Source organism: Homalodisca vitripennis, unplaced genomic scaffold (genome assembly GCF_021130785.1).
Source record: "Homalodisca vitripennis isolate AUS2020 unplaced genomic scaffold, UT_GWSS_2.1 ScUCBcl_7887;HRSCAF=15753, whole genome shotgun sequence".
Taxonomy (NCBI): Eukaryota; Metazoa; Arthropoda; class Insecta; order Hemiptera; family Cicadellidae; genus Homalodisca; species Homalodisca vitripennis.
This window is the reverse complement of record NW_025784002.1, coordinates 4568-26655: the sequence shown is the minus strand read 5'-3', so window position 1 is coordinate 26655 and position 22088 is coordinate 4568. Positions and strand designations below refer to the sequence as shown.

General features: G+C 37.5%; 1 protein-coding gene across 1 annotated transcript; it reads right to left on the bottom strand.

The window, feature by feature from the left end:
• Nucleotides 1-824: 824 nt before the first annotated feature.
• Nucleotides 825-5735, bottom strand: LOC124374315 (Hermansky-Pudlak syndrome 1 protein homolog; the record flags this gene model as incomplete). The annotated part of the gene is made up of 3 exons (XM_046832550.1): nucleotides 5636-5735; nucleotides 4037-4185; nucleotides 825-937 (listed from the first exon to the last, which is right to left on the bottom strand). Coding segments are annotated over exons 1-3 (362 nt in total), but the record flags the coding sequence as incomplete, so codon positions are not given.
• Between the last annotated feature and the right edge of the window lie 16353 nt (nucleotides 5736-22088).

The window sequence follows — 22088 nt, the reverse complement described above, 5'->3', positions numbered from 1 at the left end:
TAATCCCCGGCATTGGTATGGTTAAAAAGGCGGTGGAAGGGCAGCCTTGGGTTTTATTGGGAGCCTGTATAAAAACCTTTAAAATTTTAAATTTTGGAAATTTTTTACACTACATCATAAAAATTGATAAAACAAAAAAGCAGGTAGTCTCTCATACAAAAAAACATTGTACATTATTTTTTAACTACTTTTAAAAATTTTAGATCTACGTAACACATTCCTTTATGAAAGGGGGGGGGGGGAAAACCATGATGTACCTTTCAATCTTTTTTTTTTAATTATTTTGAAAAAAAGGAGAATGAAAGAAAATTTCAAGGTCTTGTGAAGAAAATAGGGAAAAAGGGATAAGGAGCCCCAACAGCTGTTATTGATAATCAAATAATACACTTAAGACTGTGGTTGTTGCTTTGATAAGATTGAGTAAAAGGGAAGAAAGGTTGATAGTTTTTTATGTCCTTACGTATTATTGTTTTGCAACCCGAACTTTTCTACTTCACATTAAATTCAAAAATTTTTTTGTTGAATACAAGCTATTTTTTCAATGTTACTGAATTTGATCATCTTAAAGTTTTTACTGACAGCATTTTAAGTAAGACGGACCAAGGGACCCAATTTTTCGCCTAAAAAAATTTGTTTATTTTCTTTTAGTCAGTAGGGGGAAAGGATGGGGTGTGAAATCAAACAATAAAATTGGGGGAAAAAAGAAGGTGCAGGGTTAAAATAGTTTGGGAAAAAAAAACTCACATTTTGAATGAAATAACAGGCAAGAAAAATTAGGCCCTTGAACACGAAGAAGACAAAATAATACTATAATTTATGCTCACCGTGTTATCCTCAACCAAAGATAGTAGGCATAGTTGAAAGTAGTATCTTTCCACATGACAGCCAAATGTCCATCCTGAAGATGAGTGCGACTGAACTCCACCATACTCCAAATCTGCAGCACATCAGTTATAAATACTCCGGATCTGCAGCACATCGGGTATAAATACTCCGGATCTGCAGCACATCAGTTATAAATACTCCGGATCTGCAGCACATAAGTTATAAATACTCCGGATCTGCAGCACATAAGTTATAAATACTCCAGGTCAGCAGCACATCAGTTATAAATACTCCAGATCTGCAGCACATCAGTTATAAATACTCCGGATCTGCAGCACATCAGTTTAAATACTCCGGATCTGCAGCACATCGGGTATAAATACTCCGGATCTGCAGCACATAAGTTATAAATACTCCGGATCTGCAGCACATAAGTTATAAATACTCCGGATCTGCAGCACATAAGTTATAAATACTCCGGATCTGCAGCACATAAGTTATAAATACTCCAGGTCAGCAGCACATCAGTTATAAATACTCCAGATCTGCAGCACATCAGTTACAAAATACTCCGGGTCAGCAGCACATCCGTTATAAATACTCCAGATCTGCAGCACATCAGGTATAAATACTCCGGGTCTGCAGCACATCAGTTATAAATACTCCAGATCTGCAGCACATCAGTTATAAATACTCCAGATCTGCAGCACATCAGGTGTAAATATTCCGAATCTACAGCACATCCGTTATAAATACTCCAGATCTGCAGCACATCATTTATAAATACTCCAGATCTGCAGCACATCAGTTATAAATACTCCAGGTCAGCAGCACATCAGTTATAAATACTCCAGATCTGCAGCACATCAGTTATAAATACTCCGGGTCAGCAGCACATCCGTTATAAATACTCCAGATCTGCAGCACATCAGTTATAAATACTCCAGATCTGCAGCACATCAGTTATAAATACTCCAGATCTGCAGCACACATCCGTTATAAATACTCCAGATCTGCAGCACATCAGTTATAAATACTCCAGATCTGCAGCACATCAGTTATAAATACTCCAGATCTGCAGCACATCAGTTATAAATACTCCAGATCTGCAGCACATCAGGTATAAATATTCCGAATCTACAGCACATCCGTTATAAAATACTCCAGATCTGCAGCACATCAGTTATAAATACTCCAGATCTGCAGCACATCAGTTATAAATACTCCAGATCTGCAGCACATCAGTTATAAATACTCCAGATCTGCAGCACATCAGTTATAAATACTCCAGATCTGCAGCACATCAGTTATAAATACTCCGAGTCAGCAGCACATCCGTTATAAATACTCCAGATCTGCAGCACATCAGTTATAAATACTCCAGATCTGCAGCACATCAGTTATAAATACTCCAGATCTGCAGCACATCCGTTATAAATACTCCAGATCTGCAGCACATCAGTTATAAATACTCCAGATCTGCAGCACATCAGTTATAAATACTCCAGATCTGCAGCACATCAGTTATAAATACTCCGGGTCAGCAGCACATCCGTTATAAATACTCCAGATCTGCAGCACATCAGTTATAAATACTCCAGATCTGCAGCACATCAGTTATAAATAACTCCAGATCTGCAGCACATCCGTTATAAATACTCCAGATCTGCAGCACATCAGTTATAAATACTCCAGATCTGCAGCACATCAGTTATAAATACTCCAGATCTGCAGCACATCAGTTATAAATACTCCAATCTGCAGCACATCAGGTATAAATATTCCGAATCTACAGCACATCCGTTATAAATACTCCAGATCTGCAGCACATCAGTTATAAATACTCCAGATCTGCAGCACATCAGTTATAAATACTCCAGATCTGCAGCACATCAGTTATAAATACTCCAGATCTGCAGCACATCAGTTATAAATACTCCGGGTCTGCAGCACATCCGTTATAAATACTCCAGATCTGCAGCACATCAGTTATAAATACTCCAGATCTGCAGCACATCAGGTATAAATATTCCGAATCTACAGCACATCCGTTATAAATACTCCAGATCTGCAGCAAATCAGTTATAAATACTCCAGATCTGCAGCACATCAGTTATAAATACTCCAGATCTGCAGCACATCAGTTATAAATACTCCAGTCTGCAGCACATCAGTTATAAATACTCCGGGTCTGCAGCACATCCGTTATAAATAGTCCGGATCTGCAGCACATAAGTTATAAGTACAATACACCCAGCAACTCTGACCTGTCCAGTAGTGAACATTTTCCTCACACATACCTTTATTTATGATAGGATGTTTATATTTACTGCTATCAGAGTACTAGAGTATGACAGATCACTATGTTGCCACTTGCATTGAGAATGCACTGATATGTGCACTAGTAGTATTATCCACCTTCTTAACATTTTCAACCCTTCACACATACTAATAAATCCATTAACTTTCCTATAACGCCAGACAAGTATAAAAGTGTGGTTTCTTTAAGTTAAAAGCTAATTTTTTATAAATTAAATTATAAAAGGTAAAAAGTATGAAACAGGGCATTTTACTTAAAATTAGCGTATTTATTGATAAAAATAAAAAAGAACTATTTACAAAATTGTTTATTTTAAATAAAATTTTAATTTCATAGTAAAATATAATAAAATTGAAAAGATTAATATTGACTATAAAACAAGAATAAATATTTAAAACTACTCACAACACTACCACACGATGAAGAATACTAATGAGATACGTAAGACGCACACTCGAGCACGTGCCCATGACAACCGAGAAAGCAGTAATACACGCCACGGATATGTTTGGTTATGGCTCTGTAGGAGACGCAGAACTGACGAACAGGTGGTCGGAGTTAGACAAAGGGCACTCCCTTCCCGCTGCCGCAGAGAGAAAGTAGTTTATAAATACTTACTTGGCAAACCTGATAAGCAAGGAGCGTGCACTTGGCATTTTGAAAGCCTTTTGTGAACCAAAAAACTTTCCAAGAGACATAACCTATAACATCGGATATATCTGTATTTGGCGTTTTGGTTAAAGTGTACCATTCTAATATATCGGTGTATGGTATGGGAAGGGTTAAGACTTGGTATTTAAATTGAAATATTTTCTTAATTTAAATTGTTTTCATCAACTTTTATATAACAAACTGACGGTACTTTGTAATATGTAAAGAGAATTTACTTACTTTCTTTTTAGTGAGAGTCACAGTCTCCTCTGAGGAGAAGTCCAGACTGGGTGCAGTGACTCGGTGATTCGTGCGGTCGATGTACAGGAAGTGTACTAACCCTGGAAACTCCTCCAGGTACTTGTTGATGGTTAATGATGTTCTCGTAACTACGATTAAGGAAAATCAATCATACGGTCATGGATAACATGTTACTTGCATATTTTTATAAATGTGTAATACATAGTTAAATAATCTTTTTGCGTTTTAAACATTTTTAATTGATAGATATTTTATTTTTAAAAGTTTCCTAAAATCAAATGCAGGTTAGTTTGCACATTAAAAGCCTTTAGCCTAAGATGTACAGTAAAAGTAATTTATTAAAAAATTTGCATTGTTATTTTTAGAAATATAAATTATATAGTGCTTGTCCATCTATATTTCACAGACATAAATCAGCCTCTCCTAACTATGAAAAACATGTAGAAAGACACCATCATTTATAGTGTTCTCAAAAATAAAATCCCATTAATTTAATACATTTATTAATATCCTATTATTTTCTCTACAACAAGAGACAGTTTATGGATTATTTAACAGCAACAACAAATAAATAAGATTAAAGTCTATTTCTAATTTTTTTTTTATTCCTAAAAATTACAATGAGGTGAGATCAGCTTAAAACTTTACATTAAGGAAAAAAAAACATCAACCGTAAGAATAAAACATTAAATAAATTTCATCAGAGCCAAGTTGATCAGCTAAGATGTTCGACTTGACATAGATACTAAATTTTAATTCCTAATAAACATAAAAATCGATAGGGTTCTAAACAGCTGATTTTGAACCCAAACACTAATTTAACAAGACCTCACTGGTTTCTTCTGTATTTGGCGTAAGTAAGGACCTAATTAGTTGTCTTAATAACATCTGCCCTATAACACTCAAAAAGTTAGTAAACAGACAGCTTTCCGCATTGTTGTGTACTGCACGTACAAAGTCTATAATTCACTACATATTTCCATACACTGTTAGAAGAATAAAATGTTGCCATTTATTTTTTAATATACAAAATCGATGCCAACCACAACCACCTCTTAAAATCTGAATTACCTAAAAATGAACTCCCTACCTAAATGAATTAACAGTTAAATATATTATATTCTTTAATAGTTTTAGTTAAATATTCACAGTTAAACAATATTTAAGCTATATCATTGAATATTTTGCCAAAAAATGACTTTCTCATGGAGATAGAGATAAAGGAGAGTTCAAACACAGGTTACAATAATATAGCAATTATTAACTTTGACTATTAAGTCTCATACGTTGTCGATTTTCTTGATTGTAAACTTACAATAGCCTATAATTTTTTTAAACATGTGATTAAAATTAATTTATGATTTACAAGAAATTAAATTCTGTTAAATTTGTATTCAATGATTTCATAAAAATTGTAGAATTGGGTTCTTAAAAACTAGGACACTTCAATTGGATATTGCATCCAACTATATAAGAACAATGAATTGACATAAGAAGGATATGATCCGAGGCTGAAGTTGCGGATAGCCTATGAAACTTGAGGAAAGGCGGTGAAGTACGGTAAGCCGATGCGCGGACCTGCTGCGGGTAAGTGGACCAGCTCCGCCGCCTCTGAGCCCCGCTCTAGTCCTGTGCGGTCTAGACACGTCAGCCGCAGCAGCGTGCGAACACAGGACATGCAGGTTGGCGGCGACAGTCGCAATTCGATCCCCAGAGTCACCCCTCCTTTTCTATTTTATTACTTCCTGGAATTTCCCTGGTGTAAACATTCATTTACCAAACTTAAGTATGTATGTTCAAGCCCAGGAGGATTTCACTTCTGGTCTGGTTTATACCTCTGCCAGTTGAAACTCAACTGGAAAAGAGTAAAAACGATGTTGCCACTTAAATCTGGGCGACCTAATGGGTGTTCAGGTGGGGCCACATTCAAGCTAAAACCGCAAATGTCTGAGATTCCTGGGATGCAAGGGTGTAATTCGATAGGTTCTAGTCTACTGCAGTAGATGACTGTTAGAGTTTGGGTGGGCTCCCAAGATGTTTAAGGGTTGTTTTGCTAACCTAAAACATAAGGGCAGAAGAGTTGCTATGCCCCCTTGCCTTCTTTGACTGCAGAGGCTGGTTCAAAGCTAGCTTCCCATTCTTTCTTTTAATATGGACTGAGATTAGCTGCCCTTAATTCCTTCCTCATGGATCTTGCCATGAGGCAGCCCCCTACTCCCAACCATAACCCATCCAGGAATATCCTGTCACTCTGAAAAAATAGCGTCCGAAGGTCCTTTTTTTGGTCTATGTATTAATTTCTAAAGCTTTTCTTGTTTCTAACGAGAATATAAAATTCATATATGTAAATGACCTACTCTACCATGCTGGCTCTGATTACATTTTTGATTCTGTTGATTAACTTAACCTTTATACTGTGTTGGGTTACTTAAGAAATTTACAGGTAAACAACAAATTTTTCAAAGTCTTTCTTAAAACATCAAGCCTTACAAAGCTGTTAGTATACACATTTTCTCGTTCTTTTGCAATCATGTTTAAATAAAAAACTACGTAACGTTTTATAAATTAATCGTAATTATACAGGATAAAAACAATTTGTTAAAAATAATTAATTAATACTTCATAAATATAACTATGAAAAAAAGGATTGTATTTGTAATATTTAATAAATATTAATAAAACTTTATTGTGAACAGACAATGCATCACACTTGTATCACAAATCGTTCACCTAATATCATTCATTCTGACCAATAGGACCATTTCAGACATACATTGTCATCTACCTCACTGCTCTCTTTTCCCCACAATTTACAGGGCCGGCAAATTTATTTTGTTTTGCTGATCTTTGCAGAAATTTTTGGGTTTTCAATCATCCCCAGCGATCCATCATTAAAACTCGCCAAAGCTGAGTAAAAGTGCTTTCGGAAGATCAGGAAGGGTTTTCCAAAACTGACAATTGTATGGTGAACATGAATGAGTAGGAACATGTGCATGTAGTGGCTCCCTAATTTTTATTGAGGATTTCAGTGGTTTTTAAATAATCTTTTAAGGAGTTTAAATTTTTATATCAAAGTATTAAGTGAGGTAAAAATCTGACCAGTTGTAAGTAGTTAGTTTAACACTTTAGGCAGTGTGGATAATAAAGTAATTATTGAACATTTCAAAATAATTAAAGAAGTGTTTGGGTCTATGTGAAACAACGAGGAAGGATAGTAAGATAAAGATAAGAAATAAAAGATAAGGCGGGGCGGATGACCTTCAGACTGCCTAACTACTATCTGCTAATCAATTGGACCTCATTGTTTGACCACCTGTACAATCTGCTCACTGAGTTTTAATAAGAACAATTTACTATTACACAATAGATTGCCAGACATTTATACTTTACATTTCATCCTGAGAAGTAACTCAAATAATACATTTTATTTACTTTCAGTTTTATAGTATCTTATTAAACTAAATGATTTAATATAATTATAACTAATTACAAAATGAGTAATTTAACAGAAAATAAATTTAAATTGGGGGACAAGAGTTTTTGCAAAGGTTAAGGGATTTCAATACTGGCCAGCTGTTATTGACAAGACTGACACAAAATCAAAACTTGCAAAGTATGATGTCAACATTTTATGTACAAAGAAAATAGGAATCAATATTAAAGAAGCAGATATTTGTCTTTTTTATGAAAAACAAATCACGTTTTATCCAACAATACCAAAAAAGTAAGGGATTTGCTGTTGCTTTAAAAGAAGCAGAACTGAGCTTCAAAAAACAAAGTAATAAATCTCTGATTGGATTATGCCTCTGTAAGTTCTAATGACTCATTAGTCAATAATTTACCCAGCCAAGAAAATCAAACCTTAGCAGCTGACAGCTTATTACACAAAAAAGATAATGTTATGATGAGTGTTAACTCGCCTGACATGGTTTGTGAACCTCTGGCAATTAGTAGCCCTCTAATAGATAAAATCAAAATCAACCATGATGGTGTGTGATGACTTTAGCCTCAAAAATATTGAAGATAACAGCCAGTCCTTGCCTTTTACCAACAACCATAATAAAGTATTAAACATATTGGGACCAAACTGGAATTGAAGATGACACTATTATGAAATATTTTTGAGGTATTAAATTATAAACTCTTAAGGGGGAGAGCAATTATTTGTCTGGATCCTACGGTATGTCAGGCGATAAAACTGCTAACAGATTATAGTTTTGTTCTGGACAGCTTAAATATAAAAGAGTCAAATTATTTTGTTTCTGCCTGTCAATGATAGTAAAGATTATGAGGACGTGGAAAATTTAAAACAAGATAATAAATTAGATGGCTTGGGTTCTCACTGGAGCTTGTTAGTATACGAAGGATCAACAAAAAAGTTTTTCTACTATGACTCGCTAAGAATGTACAACATTGAGCCGGCAAAACGTATTGCACAGAAGGTATTCTGCTACTTGAATAAAGAGAGTAAGAATGATTATGAGTTCATCCCTGTAAGTTACTGCACCCACTCTAACAGGAAAATAGTTACGATTGTGGTATTTTCACAATTGCCTGTAACTGAAATTATAATCAGTTACTTGTTGCAACTAACCACCTCATACTCTCTTGAAGAGCTTACTTTTCCTTTCACTTAGTGAGATTTCAATCTTGACCAAACGTTCCCAGATAGCTTACGTTAACCTAAATAACAATTCTATGAAACCTTCCCTCTTAAAACAGATGCTACTAAAACCTATTCAATTTTGTTGAAAATTGGCTCAACAGACTCAAAAAAAAGTAGCTCAGAAAAGAACTCTTGTAAAACAAAATGGACCCATATACAAAAAAAACACAAGGAAAACAAAGTTAGTAAAAAAGTCATGACTCAACTCCCAGCAATTATCACACCAAATAGATACACAATTTTAGATAATATAGAATCAACAAAAAACACCAGTATTATAGAATCAAACTTATTGAGCCAACCATGTCAATATAAATACAAAACTAACCTTTTGCACACAACAAAATGCAATCAAACCATAAATCAACTATCCAGACAGAATATTGAACTTTTAATCTTTTCTGACAGCCAAGGGCATAGTATGAGCCATTATATTGAAGAAAGAAGCAGTAATATCAGAGTCCTTGGAAGCGTCATGCCTAATGCTAGGATTGAACAAAGTAATGACTGAGAGTAAGTAGCAGTAAAATCCACTGGAAATGATGCTGTTGTTATCATGGGGGGAACTAACAATTTACTTACAAAATGATACCAATGCAATATATCGGTCAATAGAGGATTCACTAGCTACACTAACAAAAAAAAATACTCCTGTTATACTGTGTACAATCCCTCACAGATTTGATCTAGAGAAGTACGACTTGATAAATTCCAAGATTGACTTGATGAATAGCTACATGAGGGGAACTGGCACTCCGCCTAAAGTCTACATATATTATTGAATTGGAGCATCTAACCAGATTTGATTATACAAGGCGATGGGCTGCATTTGAACCGAAATGGGAAAATAAAAATCTGCAGACAAATTTTGGACACACACTGGCAGTAATATTTTCAAAATCATTTAACCGAAACAAGATTAAATTTCATTAATGGAAACATGAAACATGTGAATAAAAAGATTTTGTGTAATGACGAAAACTGTAGCATTCGCTCTCATTGTATTTCAATGACTTTGGCAGCGCAAAGCAAATGAGTGCTGGAGTAGCCACAACATTTAAGGAAAAAAATTTGGGAGGCCCAAGCCTTCAGATTGCTTAACAAGAGATTTTATCATTTCAGAAAGAAACGTCACAATGGATGTGCGGTCTATGGATTGATTACTAAGCAACAATACAACCATAAACCAACTGAGGGCAGCTATAAAAAATGCTTTTACAGCACTTGTCAGAGACTTCAAAACTCGAAACTTTCAAAGTCTAGTATGCTCCCCTATGGGTTGCATACGTGATGGATTAGCACCTGAAGTGTTTGCTGAAAACATTGTTAGCTTTCAAATAAAAACAGCAAACCCCAGTAAATATTATTAGCTATAACAGAAATCCTTTTAAGAAGCTACACAATGGTTACACTTACAACAAACCTTATGCAATGTATTCAAAATGCTATCGATGAACTGTACCTAAAACTGAAAATACCTTCTTCCACTGACGCTGAACTGTACTCATTTGTGAACCCGGAGGAGCACACACCCATAGAAACAACTTACTACCCAACAAATGATTTCAACAACCAATGTCTCTATCTTGGATACAAGTGAAAAAAAGATGGTTCAGTGCAAGTTATTAAAAATGTTTCCCGGTGAAAAGCAGAGTACCAGTGTTGTGTCGGATAGGTCTGTGTACAGACCAAACGGAGATGTTATTACTGATAATGGTTTTTTTAGATTGAGCTCGCATCTGGAGGTGGGTTCCTCACCCTTTTGTAGTGATAACAAACAAGTTAATGATAGAATAATGCAAAATTTTATACCGGGTCACAAAACACGCTGACAAAGAAATAAATAAAAAGATCAGAATTTTTCACCAGAATATTGAGCATCTTCCGTCACGATTAAATTCACTTCAAATTATAATTGACGAGGTTCAACCTGATATTTGTGTTATCACTGAGCATAAACATTAGAAGTTGGGAATTAGAAAGGCTAAATTTGCATAACTTTAGCACTGCCTCTAGTTACTGTAGAGATAGTACTACAAAGGGGGGGAGTGTCTTAATACTTTCCAGGTGTGATCTAAAAGTAAGTAACATGTCAATACCTTTAGCTGACAAACTATGTGAAGATTTTCAATGTGAAATTTTGTATTGTTAAATGTACTCTAAATGATTATGTATTTGTACTTGTTGGAATGTATAGGTCCCCATCGTCTGGGACGTATATGAATTTTTGAGCAGACTAGATATTCTAATTGATTATTATTTTAGCAAAATTTAAAAATATTCTGATTGTAGGTGACTTTAACATTAATGTTTTACTTAAACAAACCAGATAAAATTGAATTGAAATAATATTTTAAAAAGTCATGGATTGAAATACTTAGTGAACTTTCCCAACCCGATGTAACTGTGGACTCTGAATCTGCTATAGATAATGTTTTTACTAATATCTCTACAAGTAAAATAAAAGTTGAAGGGATTATAAACACTGCTATCTGATCACGATGGCCAATTAATTGACTTGTTAAATTTGAAAAAATCTACAACTGAAAAACATTTTCAATATCAGAATTTAAGCGTGTCATATCCAAAGAGAATGTTGAAACGTTTAATTCTTTTCTGGAGAAGGAAAAACTGGGTCCAAGTATATTTTGCAAATTCGAACCTTAAGTACAAAATTTTTTATGATATATTCAAATATTATTTTGACTTATCATTTCATTTAAAACAATTAAGGGAACAAAAAGAAAAAACGAATGGGTGACAGTTGAACTTAAAGATGAAAAACAAGAGTTGACTGAAATATATAAAATGGCAAGACAAGACACAGTAAAAATAATAATTTATTTAAGTACCTGAGGAAAAGAAATAGGATTTTTAAGACAAAACTAAACAAAACCAAGAAAAAAATATTATGATCATAAAATAAAAATTGCCAAAAATATTTCAAAAGCGTCTTGGGAAGTAATAAATTCTGAGATTGGAAATAAGAACCATCATCATCAGTCTGAAAATATCACTCTAACAATTGATAATAACTTTCTACACTGATCCTTTTATTATAAGTAAAAAATTCAATAACTACTATGTTAATGTAGTAAATTGTGTGGGGAGTAAAACAATCTCTGGATAGCATGAGTTACCCACTTGATCAAATTAGTTACCAAAGACATAATATCTTTCAACCAGCATTTTACCTAAAACCCAGTAAGTGAGTCTGAAATAGAACATATTATAGATTCTCTAAAAACTAAGAGCTCTTGTGGGTCATGACGAGATACCGATTTCAGTAGTAAAAGCGGCTAAAAAAAATCTATCTAGAATTTTTAAGGTCATCTTATTAATTCTGCATTTGTTACTGGAAATTTTCCAAACTTATTAAAAGTTTCAAAAATAATACCAGTCTTTAAAAAAGGAAGCAAGCAAAACATTTCAAACTACCGTCCCATATCTCTGTTATCTAATATATCCAAAATTTTTGAAAAAGCCATCTATAATAGATTAGTAGAATACTTAGAAATGAATCAAATGTTGAATATTGCCCAGCACGGATTTCGTGCAAACAAATCAGTAATTACAGCGGCCACCTCATTCTTGGAGTCAGTAATTGAATCAATCGATAAGGGGGAGAAGAACAGTAGGAATTTTTATGGACCTGTCTAAAGCGTTTGATAGCGTTAAGCATGATGTACTTCTTGATAAGTTACAAAAAATGGGTGTTACAAAAACGTCCATTCAAGCTCTCTATTGAATCTTATTTATCAAACAGAAAACAATTTGTAGAATTATCATACATTCAAAATAACAAAAAAAATAAAATTCATTCAGATTTGCAGTTAATAAAATTTGGAGTACCGCAAGGGAGTATATTGGGTCCAATCCTGTTCTTATGTTACATAAATGATATGCCACAAATAATAAACAATAATAAAAACCAATACTTAACCTTATTTGCTGATGACTCAAATTTAAAATTTTCTGCAAAAACTCTTCAAGAACTAGAGCGGAATATAGCACAAAAATTGGCATTAGTTAACCAATTCCTAAAAACAAATAATCTGACTTTAAATATTGAAAAGACTAAATTTGTTGCCTTTTGCTACAAAACAGAATGGAAATACTGGACAAACCAAGGGTACTATATAATACGGATTTAGTTGAAAGAAGTAAATACAACAAATTTTCTAGGGCTGAAAATTGATAAGTTCCTTAGTTGGGACGACCATGTAAAACACGTAATAAGTAAAGTTAACTCAGGAATTTATGCACTTAGACAAATGAGATATCTAATGTAATCACCAAATGTTAAAATCAGTCTATCAATGCACATGTTTCAGTCTCACATATACTTTGGAATAAGTCTATATAGTTCAACATCAAAAAAAAACTTGGATAAACTACTTAAGCTACAGAAAAAAAGGGATTCGTATTATGTTAAGTCTGAATAATAATGATTCTGTGAAGGAATATTTTACAAAATTAGAACTTTTGACTGTATAATGGAATGTACATATATGAAACAATCTTAATTGTAAAAACTGATTCAAGTGTAATTAATGACATACACCCTCACAACACCAGATGGAAAAATACTATAATAACAGAGCACCATCGACTTGAGTTATATAAAAAGAAACCAAATTACATTGGAAAAGTATTTTTAAGGCGTTTGCATGAAAATATTCTAAAGGAAAATGATATTAATATTTTTAAAGCCAAATTAAAAAAGTATATTATAAGCCTTAGTTTATACTCGTTGGAGGAATTCATGTCATTAAAAAGACCAAACTAGCAAATATTTTTAGTAATAAGATTGGCCATATGTATGATGGCATTTTTGACACTATTCCTGTACACTTGATGTATTCAAATGAATAAAGATATTTGATTGATTGATTGATTGAGTTTTGAATTGTTTTCCATTTTGGTTGTTTGATGTGTTCAGGGAGACTTGATCAATCTGACACCAACTTGGGATGGTAAGTTTCTGAACGCATTTGTCCTGTGCTGTTGGACTCGAAAGTTGTTCCCTGCCTCTCGTCTCGTGTTGGTGAACATCTCCTCCCCAAACCAAAGCACACCTCGACACGGAGTAGAGGATCACCTCGAGAATGTAGAGACTGGGCAGAGTCAGGAAGCCCAGCCTCCCCTAAACGCGTTTTCTACACGACTCTATTGTTTAAATTTTAGAATTACTCTTACGGTTTCTTTTTGGAGCCTGAAGACTCGCTCTAGCTTATTCTGTGCACAACTGCCCCTAAGTCTGATTCCATATCCCAAGTGGGGATAAATTAAACCATAATAGGCCATTTTCAATACCGTAATTGGGCAGTGCTTTGCCAAATTGCGAAGGGCAAAGATGCCCGACGCAACCTTTGCACAGACATTATCCACGTGAACGTCCCAGGTTAGTCCTCGATCTAGGAACATTCCTAGGAATTTTGTTGATTCCATTTCATCAAAAGGGAGATCATCCACAAACACTGAAGGTCTTGTTTCAGATTCTCGTTTGCTTAGTGCAAATTTCATTAAATTTGATTTTGATTAGTTTGTTTTATTGATATACAAAACGCTGAGCACCCTACACACCCAGTTAATGAATGTTACTTACTTTCTCAACTGGTCCCCATTTGGAGTGTAGCTGTTTTGTGACGGTTTCAATTTGTGGCGTATTTTGATTTTTATTTTTTTTCAAAGAGTCAAATATTCTTTTCATGCTTCCGTCAAGAATTTCCATCACTTTAAACGGATTCCCTCTTCACCGTTTTCGGGTCATCTGAATGTTTTCCACCATAACCAGACCTGCGAAGGCATTCATTTAGTCCCCCACAGAGTGCCTCGCTGCCTAGTCTGCAAAGTGGTGGTACATAATTAGCACAATGTCTTGTTGATGCTGCAAAGTGGTGGTACATAATTAGCACAATGTCTTGTTGATGCTGCAAAGTGGTGGTACATAATTAGCACAATGTCTTGTTGATGCTGCAAAGTGGTAGTACATAATTAGCATAATGTCTTGTTGATGCTGCTACACGACTAGCACAGTGTCTTGTTGCTGCTGCAAAGTGGTGGCACACGATTAGCATAATGTCTCACTGCTAGTCTGCAAAGTGGTGGTACATAATAAGTAAAATGTCTTGATGCTAATATGCAAAGTTGATGGTACATGATTAGCACAATGTCTTGTTGCTAGCTGCAAAGTGGTGTTACATAATTAGCACAGTGTCTTGTTGCTAGCTGCAAAGTGGTGTTACATAATTAGCACAGTGTCTTGTCGCTAGCTGCAAAGTGGTGTTACATAATTAGCACAGTGTCTTGTCGCTAGCTGCAAAGTGGTGTTACATAAATAGCACAGTGTCCTTGTTACTGGCTGCAAAGTGGTGGTATATAATAATTAGCACAATGTGCACAATAAAAAACATACTATCGCAATCAACTAATAAAAGCAAGGATGCATGGAAGCTAATAAAGGAAAAGTACAATAGTAGCAATGCTAATAATAACATTTCTGTACGTATTCAACGACAGAATAGAATTAGATAAACAGGAAGTATGTAATATATTGAATGGGTGCGAAGTGGCGGGGTCTTCATACCCCAACACATGTGCCAAGCCAGAAGCGTCCACGAAGCACACACAACAGCCACCTTCTCTCTTCTTGAGTGCTGTACTTTTCGTGCGCGTGCACCTGGGAACTGCCTGATCCAAATCTTGTCTTCTTTTATAATTCCGATCAGGGCTGAGCTGATCTGGCGGGCTTTCCTGTTGAACTATCCAAATTTTTAACTTTCTTTTCCCCACTACTCTCACCTGTCGGGTAATCTTCCCAACAATCTATCTTAAGCTATTCTAATTCTAATTTTCCTTCTGTTTAATCCAAGCCAAGGTGGAACAGCATATGCCGAGGGCTGCGTGATCAAGGGAGAGCTTGGTCGTAAATATGCGAACTCTGGATACCTGGGCGACCTCCAGTTTAAAACCTAGCCTTCCCCAAGTAGAGCGGGACAATGCTTGGGGTGACCTTTAGATCTCCGCTACTCGTGGGAACACAATGAGTACAGAATTTACAGAAAAACAAACAAAACCAGAGAGCTCTTGTAGCACTCAAAAAGTGGATGAAAATTCACGAAACACAGAGGGATTGATGATGGGCTCTGACCCTAGCAATCCTGACCAAACCCAAAAAACAGGCGGACTTCCTAGTAGAAGTCCAATAGCCTCCGACTCGGGTCAGAGTCGAAACAGATGAAGAAGATGCGATACTGGAGGGCGATCACCAGAAGGAAGAGGGAGCAAAAGTCGAGAGACAGCTCCCAGCACTGCCTAAGTTATGTGGAGCCGCCAGGAAACGCATGGTCTGGTTCCGAAAAAGAGGGTACTCCCAAGAAGAAGCCAGGGAATTGGCCTTAAAACCAATCCCAGAAGAAAGAAATAAGAAACTGAACAAACAAAAAGAGGGAAAGAAACCGAAAAGACCTCACTCTGATGGATCCACTCCGGAGGCCCATCAGAGGAAGAAAACAAAAGAACGAAGGAAATCAAGGGGAACGCAAGGAGCAATCTGGGACAACCCCAGAAACCTTCATACAAAACAAGCGGTAGCCTGGTATAAGGGTAGGGGTTCTTGCACTCCAATTTTCCCGAGACACTTACTCACAACCGAACAGATGGAGAAGATCCAGAGCTTCATCCTGGAAGCTATCGTGGAGGAACAGGAGGGTCCCTACTCTCCAAGATTCTACGGTATCAACAGGAGACAAGGGGTTCTAATCTTCACCTGCGAAAACACTGAAACAGCAGAATGGCTTAAAGGAAAGCAAGACTCCCTAAAGCCTTGGGAAGAGGCCAGTCTAAGGATTAGTACCAGAGGAAGAAATCCCTCGTGCGAGAATCGCGACTGTCTATCTTCCTGACAGCATACTTGACACAACCGAAAAGATAATGAAGCTCTTAAAAGGACAAAACAAAGAGCTATCTGTCGGAGAATGGAATGTTCTGCGGAGAAGCGACGAGGGGAAGTCTGTCCTACTCACCCTGGCAGTCGACTGCGCTACAGCGAACAAACTTGAGAAGGAAGGTCCATGGATCGGCTACAAAGTTTGGGAAAGTTCAGCTTAGACTGAAGAAAAAACATCAAGAAAACATAGAACAACCCACAAGGGAAGAGGGGACTACAGAGAAATCTGAGACGGTCACCACAGAAAAAATGACCGCTGAAGAGATGGAAGTGGAGGAGGCCACGAAAGGTGTGTCAGAGCAATCTGTACATACCTTACCTAAAAGGTCTACTCCACAAGGCCAGAGCAGCGGTCGAAGAAGAAAGACCCACCTGTTCTCTCTTCTTGAAGAAGGGACCTTCACTCAAAGGACCATCCGTCTCGGCTCGAGGAAGAAAAGGGGATAAAGTCTCCAAGCAATCCAGAAGAAGAGACGGGGATGGACCACCTGGGGGAGGTGGGAAGAAGGCGTAAGTATGCGCCTAATACAGATAAACCTACACCATGCAAAGGGCGCAACTGACATCTTGGGAAGAAGGTTTATCTCAACAGGCCTGGATATCGCCCTAATCCAGGAGCCTTGGATCTATAGAGGTTGCATCAGAGGACTGACAACTCAGGTAGGTAATCTCATTTATGATCGAACAATTGAAAACCCAAGAACTTGTATTCTAACTTCAAAACTAATAACAGTCTTTCCGATTACAGATCTAATAACAAGGGATCTGGTGGCGGCTACAGTGAAGGTGACTTCACTGCAAGGGGACAGAGAGGTTACTATAGCCTCAGCTTACTTCCCCAACCCGTCAACAAGCTGCCCACCAAAAGAACTAGAAAGACTATTGCAGAGCTGCAGAGACAGAGGCTCGGCCCTCATTCTCAGCTGCGACTGCAATGCTCACCACACGTATTGGGGAAGTACGAACACAAACAAGAGAGGTGAGGAACTTCTACAGTTTATGTTCAGCAATGATGTAGTGTTAGAGAAATAGAGGGTCAAGCCCAACCTTTATAACTAGAAATAGGAAAGAAGTCCTGGACATAACACTATCTACAGGACTAAAAAACATAAATATAGTAAGGTGGCACGTCTCCAAGGAGGCCTCACTATCGGACCACTGTCCAATTAGGTTCGACATAGAGGAGACAGGGGAAAGATACGTGACCCACAGGGTTCCTAAATCGACCAACTGGAGAGGTTACAGAGAGTCCTGGCAGAAGAGTTGGAAGAAATAGGACCCTTGCAGAGAAATGAATTTGAATTAGAAAGGTCTGCACAAATAGTAGAGCAAGCTATAATAAAGGCCTACGAGAAAAACTGTCCTCCCAGGCAAAACCGGTTGAAGAGGGATGTGCCGTGGTGGACTGGGAGGTTGGAAACATTAAGAAACAAAACGAGGAAATTATTAAAATGGGCAAAAAGGACAGACGACTGGCTCCCTTATCTACAGGCCCAAAATGAATATAAGAAAGAACTAAGAACAAATAAAAGAAAGAACCTGGAGGAATTTCTGTAAAAATATCAACAGTCTTCCCGAGGCATCCAGGCTTCAAAAAACTCTCCAAACGGAGCATACAAATCCTATGGGGACTCTAGTAAAGGACAACGGTGACCTAACAATGAACAGGAAGGAGACCTTAGAACTACTTCTGGAGACACACTTCCCGGGGGGTCAACCTAACTCGTAATGAGGATACTTATTCTCTATATGTGGGGGGGGATCCAGTCGGGAGGTGGCAAAAGCCAGACAGGTGTCTAACAGACTATTCACACACGAAAGAATTAAATGGGCGATAAGATCGTTCAAGCCGTTTAAATCTCCTGGGGCGGGATGGAGTTTTTCCAGCCCTGCTTCAAGAGGGGCTGGACATTCTACTAAATACCCTTAGCATTCTATTTAGAAGCAGTTTCGCCCTAGGATATATACCAAAGAATTGGAGGATAGCACTAGTGGTGTTTCTTGTGGAAAAATGACAGGGATCCAACAAAACCCAGTTCGTATAGACCCATAAGCCTAACCTCCTTCATGGTGAAAACTATGGAAAAAATAATAAATAGACACATAAGGGACGCAATATTACTGGAACACCCACTTAGTCCCACACAACACGCATACATAGAAGGAAAATCAACCACCACTGCTCTCCACAGTTTAGTGAGAGAGGTGGAGAATACCTTCGAAAAAAAGGAAGCCCTAGTCAGCGTCTTCATGGACATTGAAGGAGCTTTCCGACCGAGTAGCATATCAATGCATGAAGACTGCGATGGAACGTTTTGGAGTTTCCTCAGACGTAGTCAAATGGATAGTAGCCCTCCTAAAAAGCAGACAGGTGAAAGCCAAGTACGGGGACGAATCGGCTGCGATCACGGCCCAAAGAGGCTGCCCCCAGGGGGGAGTCTTATCTCCTCTCCTGTGGGCGATGGTAGTGGATGATCTCCTAAGAAAAGGCAGAGAAGAGGGGGATAAGGCTACTATGTTATGCGGATGACCTAGTGCTTATGATTAAAGGGAAAAACACTGGCAGGCTGGAACGCCAATTACAAACAGAACTGAACTTCATAAGCAACTGGTGTCATGGGGAAGGTCTGCGATCAACCCATCAAAAACAAACATGATTACCTTTACCAGGAAAAGGAAATTCCAGCTAGCTAAACCGGTCCTGGAGGGAATCAGCATAAACCAAACAAAAGAAGTGAAGTATCTGGGTTTAATCTTGGATGAGAAGCTCACTTGGAACTCCCATATTAGAAACAAGATATCCAAAGCAATAATGGCCCTTGGGGCCTGTAAGAGACTCTTTGGATTTAAATGGGGACTTAAACCCAAAATGATTTATTGGATTTACGAAACCATAGTGAAACCAATGGTCACATATGCTGCTTTAGTATGGTGGCCGAAGGTCGAACAAACAACAGCTGCAAAAAGGCTACAGAGTCTTCAGAGGTTAGCTTGCTTAAGCATCACGGGAGCAATGAGCTCCTGCCCAACACTAGCAATGGAAGCGGTTCTGGGTTATACTCCTCTTGGCCAGGAAGTGATGAGAACAGCTGCGATGAGCGCAATGAAGCTTCTAGGGACAAAGGTAATAAATGTTACCTTCCCTAGAAGGCCATATGAAGATATTGGAAAATTTCCCTGAGGCTGAAATGCTAACCAAAGTATCTGATACTATGGTTAAGAAATACTCCTTTGAAAAACCATACACGGTCCTCTATCGGAAGTAGGGAGGAATGGATTAAAAGGGAGGCCTACCCAAAAAAAGGAGTCCTGAAGTTTTACACCGATGGTTCACTCCTAGACTCAAGGGCAGGATATGGAATACATGGACCTGGAGTTGACATGGCCTGTGCCCCTGGGAAGACATGCCTCAGTTTTTCAGGCGGAGGTCATGGCAATAGATTCATGTTCTAGAAGACTCACACAGTTGGGGACTAAAGGATTATCATACCTTATACTCTCTGATAGTCAGGCTGCACTGAAGGCACTGGATACCTGTTCGATTGATTCGAAAGCGGTCTGGGAATGCAGGAAGGCCCTAGCAGAGCTAGCAATCAAGTAATAGAGTAACACTCGGATGGGTGCCGGGTCATGAAGGAATTCATGGAAACGAAAAAGCTGACATCCTCGCCAAAAAGGGAGCGGAATCCATATTGGTGGGGCCAGAGCCAGGATGTGGAATATCCTTCTCCAGCATTAAAGCTCTGGTTAAAGATTGGGAAAAGAGGACAAGATATAAGAATTGGAGCAGAGCCTCGGGTTTTAAGAATATCCAAAATGTTTATCTCTCCTTATGCAAAAGGATGGACAGCTCATCCTAGAACCAGAATAAGGAGGATATAAGACTGATATTAAGGAGAATGGTTGGACAGGACATGGCACCTCTGAGAAAAGCACCTTTTGAAGGTTAGGCCCTTAGTCGGAGCAGCGTAATGTATGACTCTGTTGGAGAGGAGGAGAGGAGTCAGTCGGAGCACATTTGGGTTGGATTGTTCCCCTGCCATCGTAGGAGACTAGGAATAAGATACCTGGGAGCATACCTCCTCAGGCCCCAAGGACATCAAAGAACAGGATGCCCTTAAAATCTGATTGGGTTTTTTTGCAAAAAGCCCTCGGTTTTTGGAGGGCACCCCCAAAACAATTAAAAGTAAGGGGAGGCGCAAAAGGTCCTTTTTAGGACTAAGTGCGGGGACAAAGTGTCCTCTTCCCTCAGAAGGAAAAAAAAAAAAAAAAAAAAAAAAAAAAAAAATATATTGAATAACCATTTTGTATCAATTGGAGCTAATTTAAATGAAAAATCAACTGAACCACCACTTAATAATGATCATTTCTTGGCGAGATTGGAATATCCCTTCTTCTTACATCCTGTGAGTCCTGCTGAGGTTGTAAATGCCATCAAAATGTTAAAAAATAAGAATTCAAGTGGAGCTGATGACATATCCAATAGATTATTGAAGGCTTGTTCATATGCAATATGTAAACCCCTGTCTGTTATAATAAGCTCTTCTTTCCAGCAAGCTACTTTTCCATCTTTACTAAAAACTAGTTTAGTGATACCTGTATTCAAAGGAGGGGACAGTACGTCTCTTGACTGTTACCGACCAATTACACAAATTTCAAGTCTAAGTAAAGTATTTGAACTTATTTTTTTAAATAGATTATCACCGTACTTGCTCACAAATAATATTCTAACAGACAAGCAGTTCGGTTTTGTCAAGGGCCGCTCTACTGGTGAGGCATTGGCGACTTTTATATCCCATGTGGTCACGGGGACTGGGAGAGAAGACAGCGGACACTTGGTGTAATGATGGATCTGACTAAGGCGTTCGACTGTGTCAGTCATGACAGACTGATGGAGGGTTTGCAACGCCTAGGTTTTGCAAAATGAGATACTGAGGTGGCTAGAGTCGTATCTTAGGGATCGAAAACAATTTGTCAAAACTCAATAACCACTGCTCGGAACTGATTGAGATTAAATTTGGAGTCCCCCAAGGATCAGTACTTGGACCAATTTTGTTTTAACCTTTACATAAATAATTTAGTGCTCACTATAAACCACGAAAATACCGTTATGTACGCTGATGATATTGCCTTCATATTTTCTAATTACAGTACAGAAGAACTCGAAATTAACAGTAACGTAGTCTTATCACAGGCCTATCAATTTTTAAATAATCTGAATTTACATCTTAATTTCAAAAAAACACACATTTACAGAATTTAAAAAAAATAATCATCTTCAGCCTCCATGTGTTGAAATAAACGAAGAAAAAATAGAACACCAATTATCAGTAAAATATTTGGGACTTCAGGTGGACGATGACTTGACTTGGCGATCCCACATAAACTTTGTGTGTGCCTCTTTGTCTTCATCG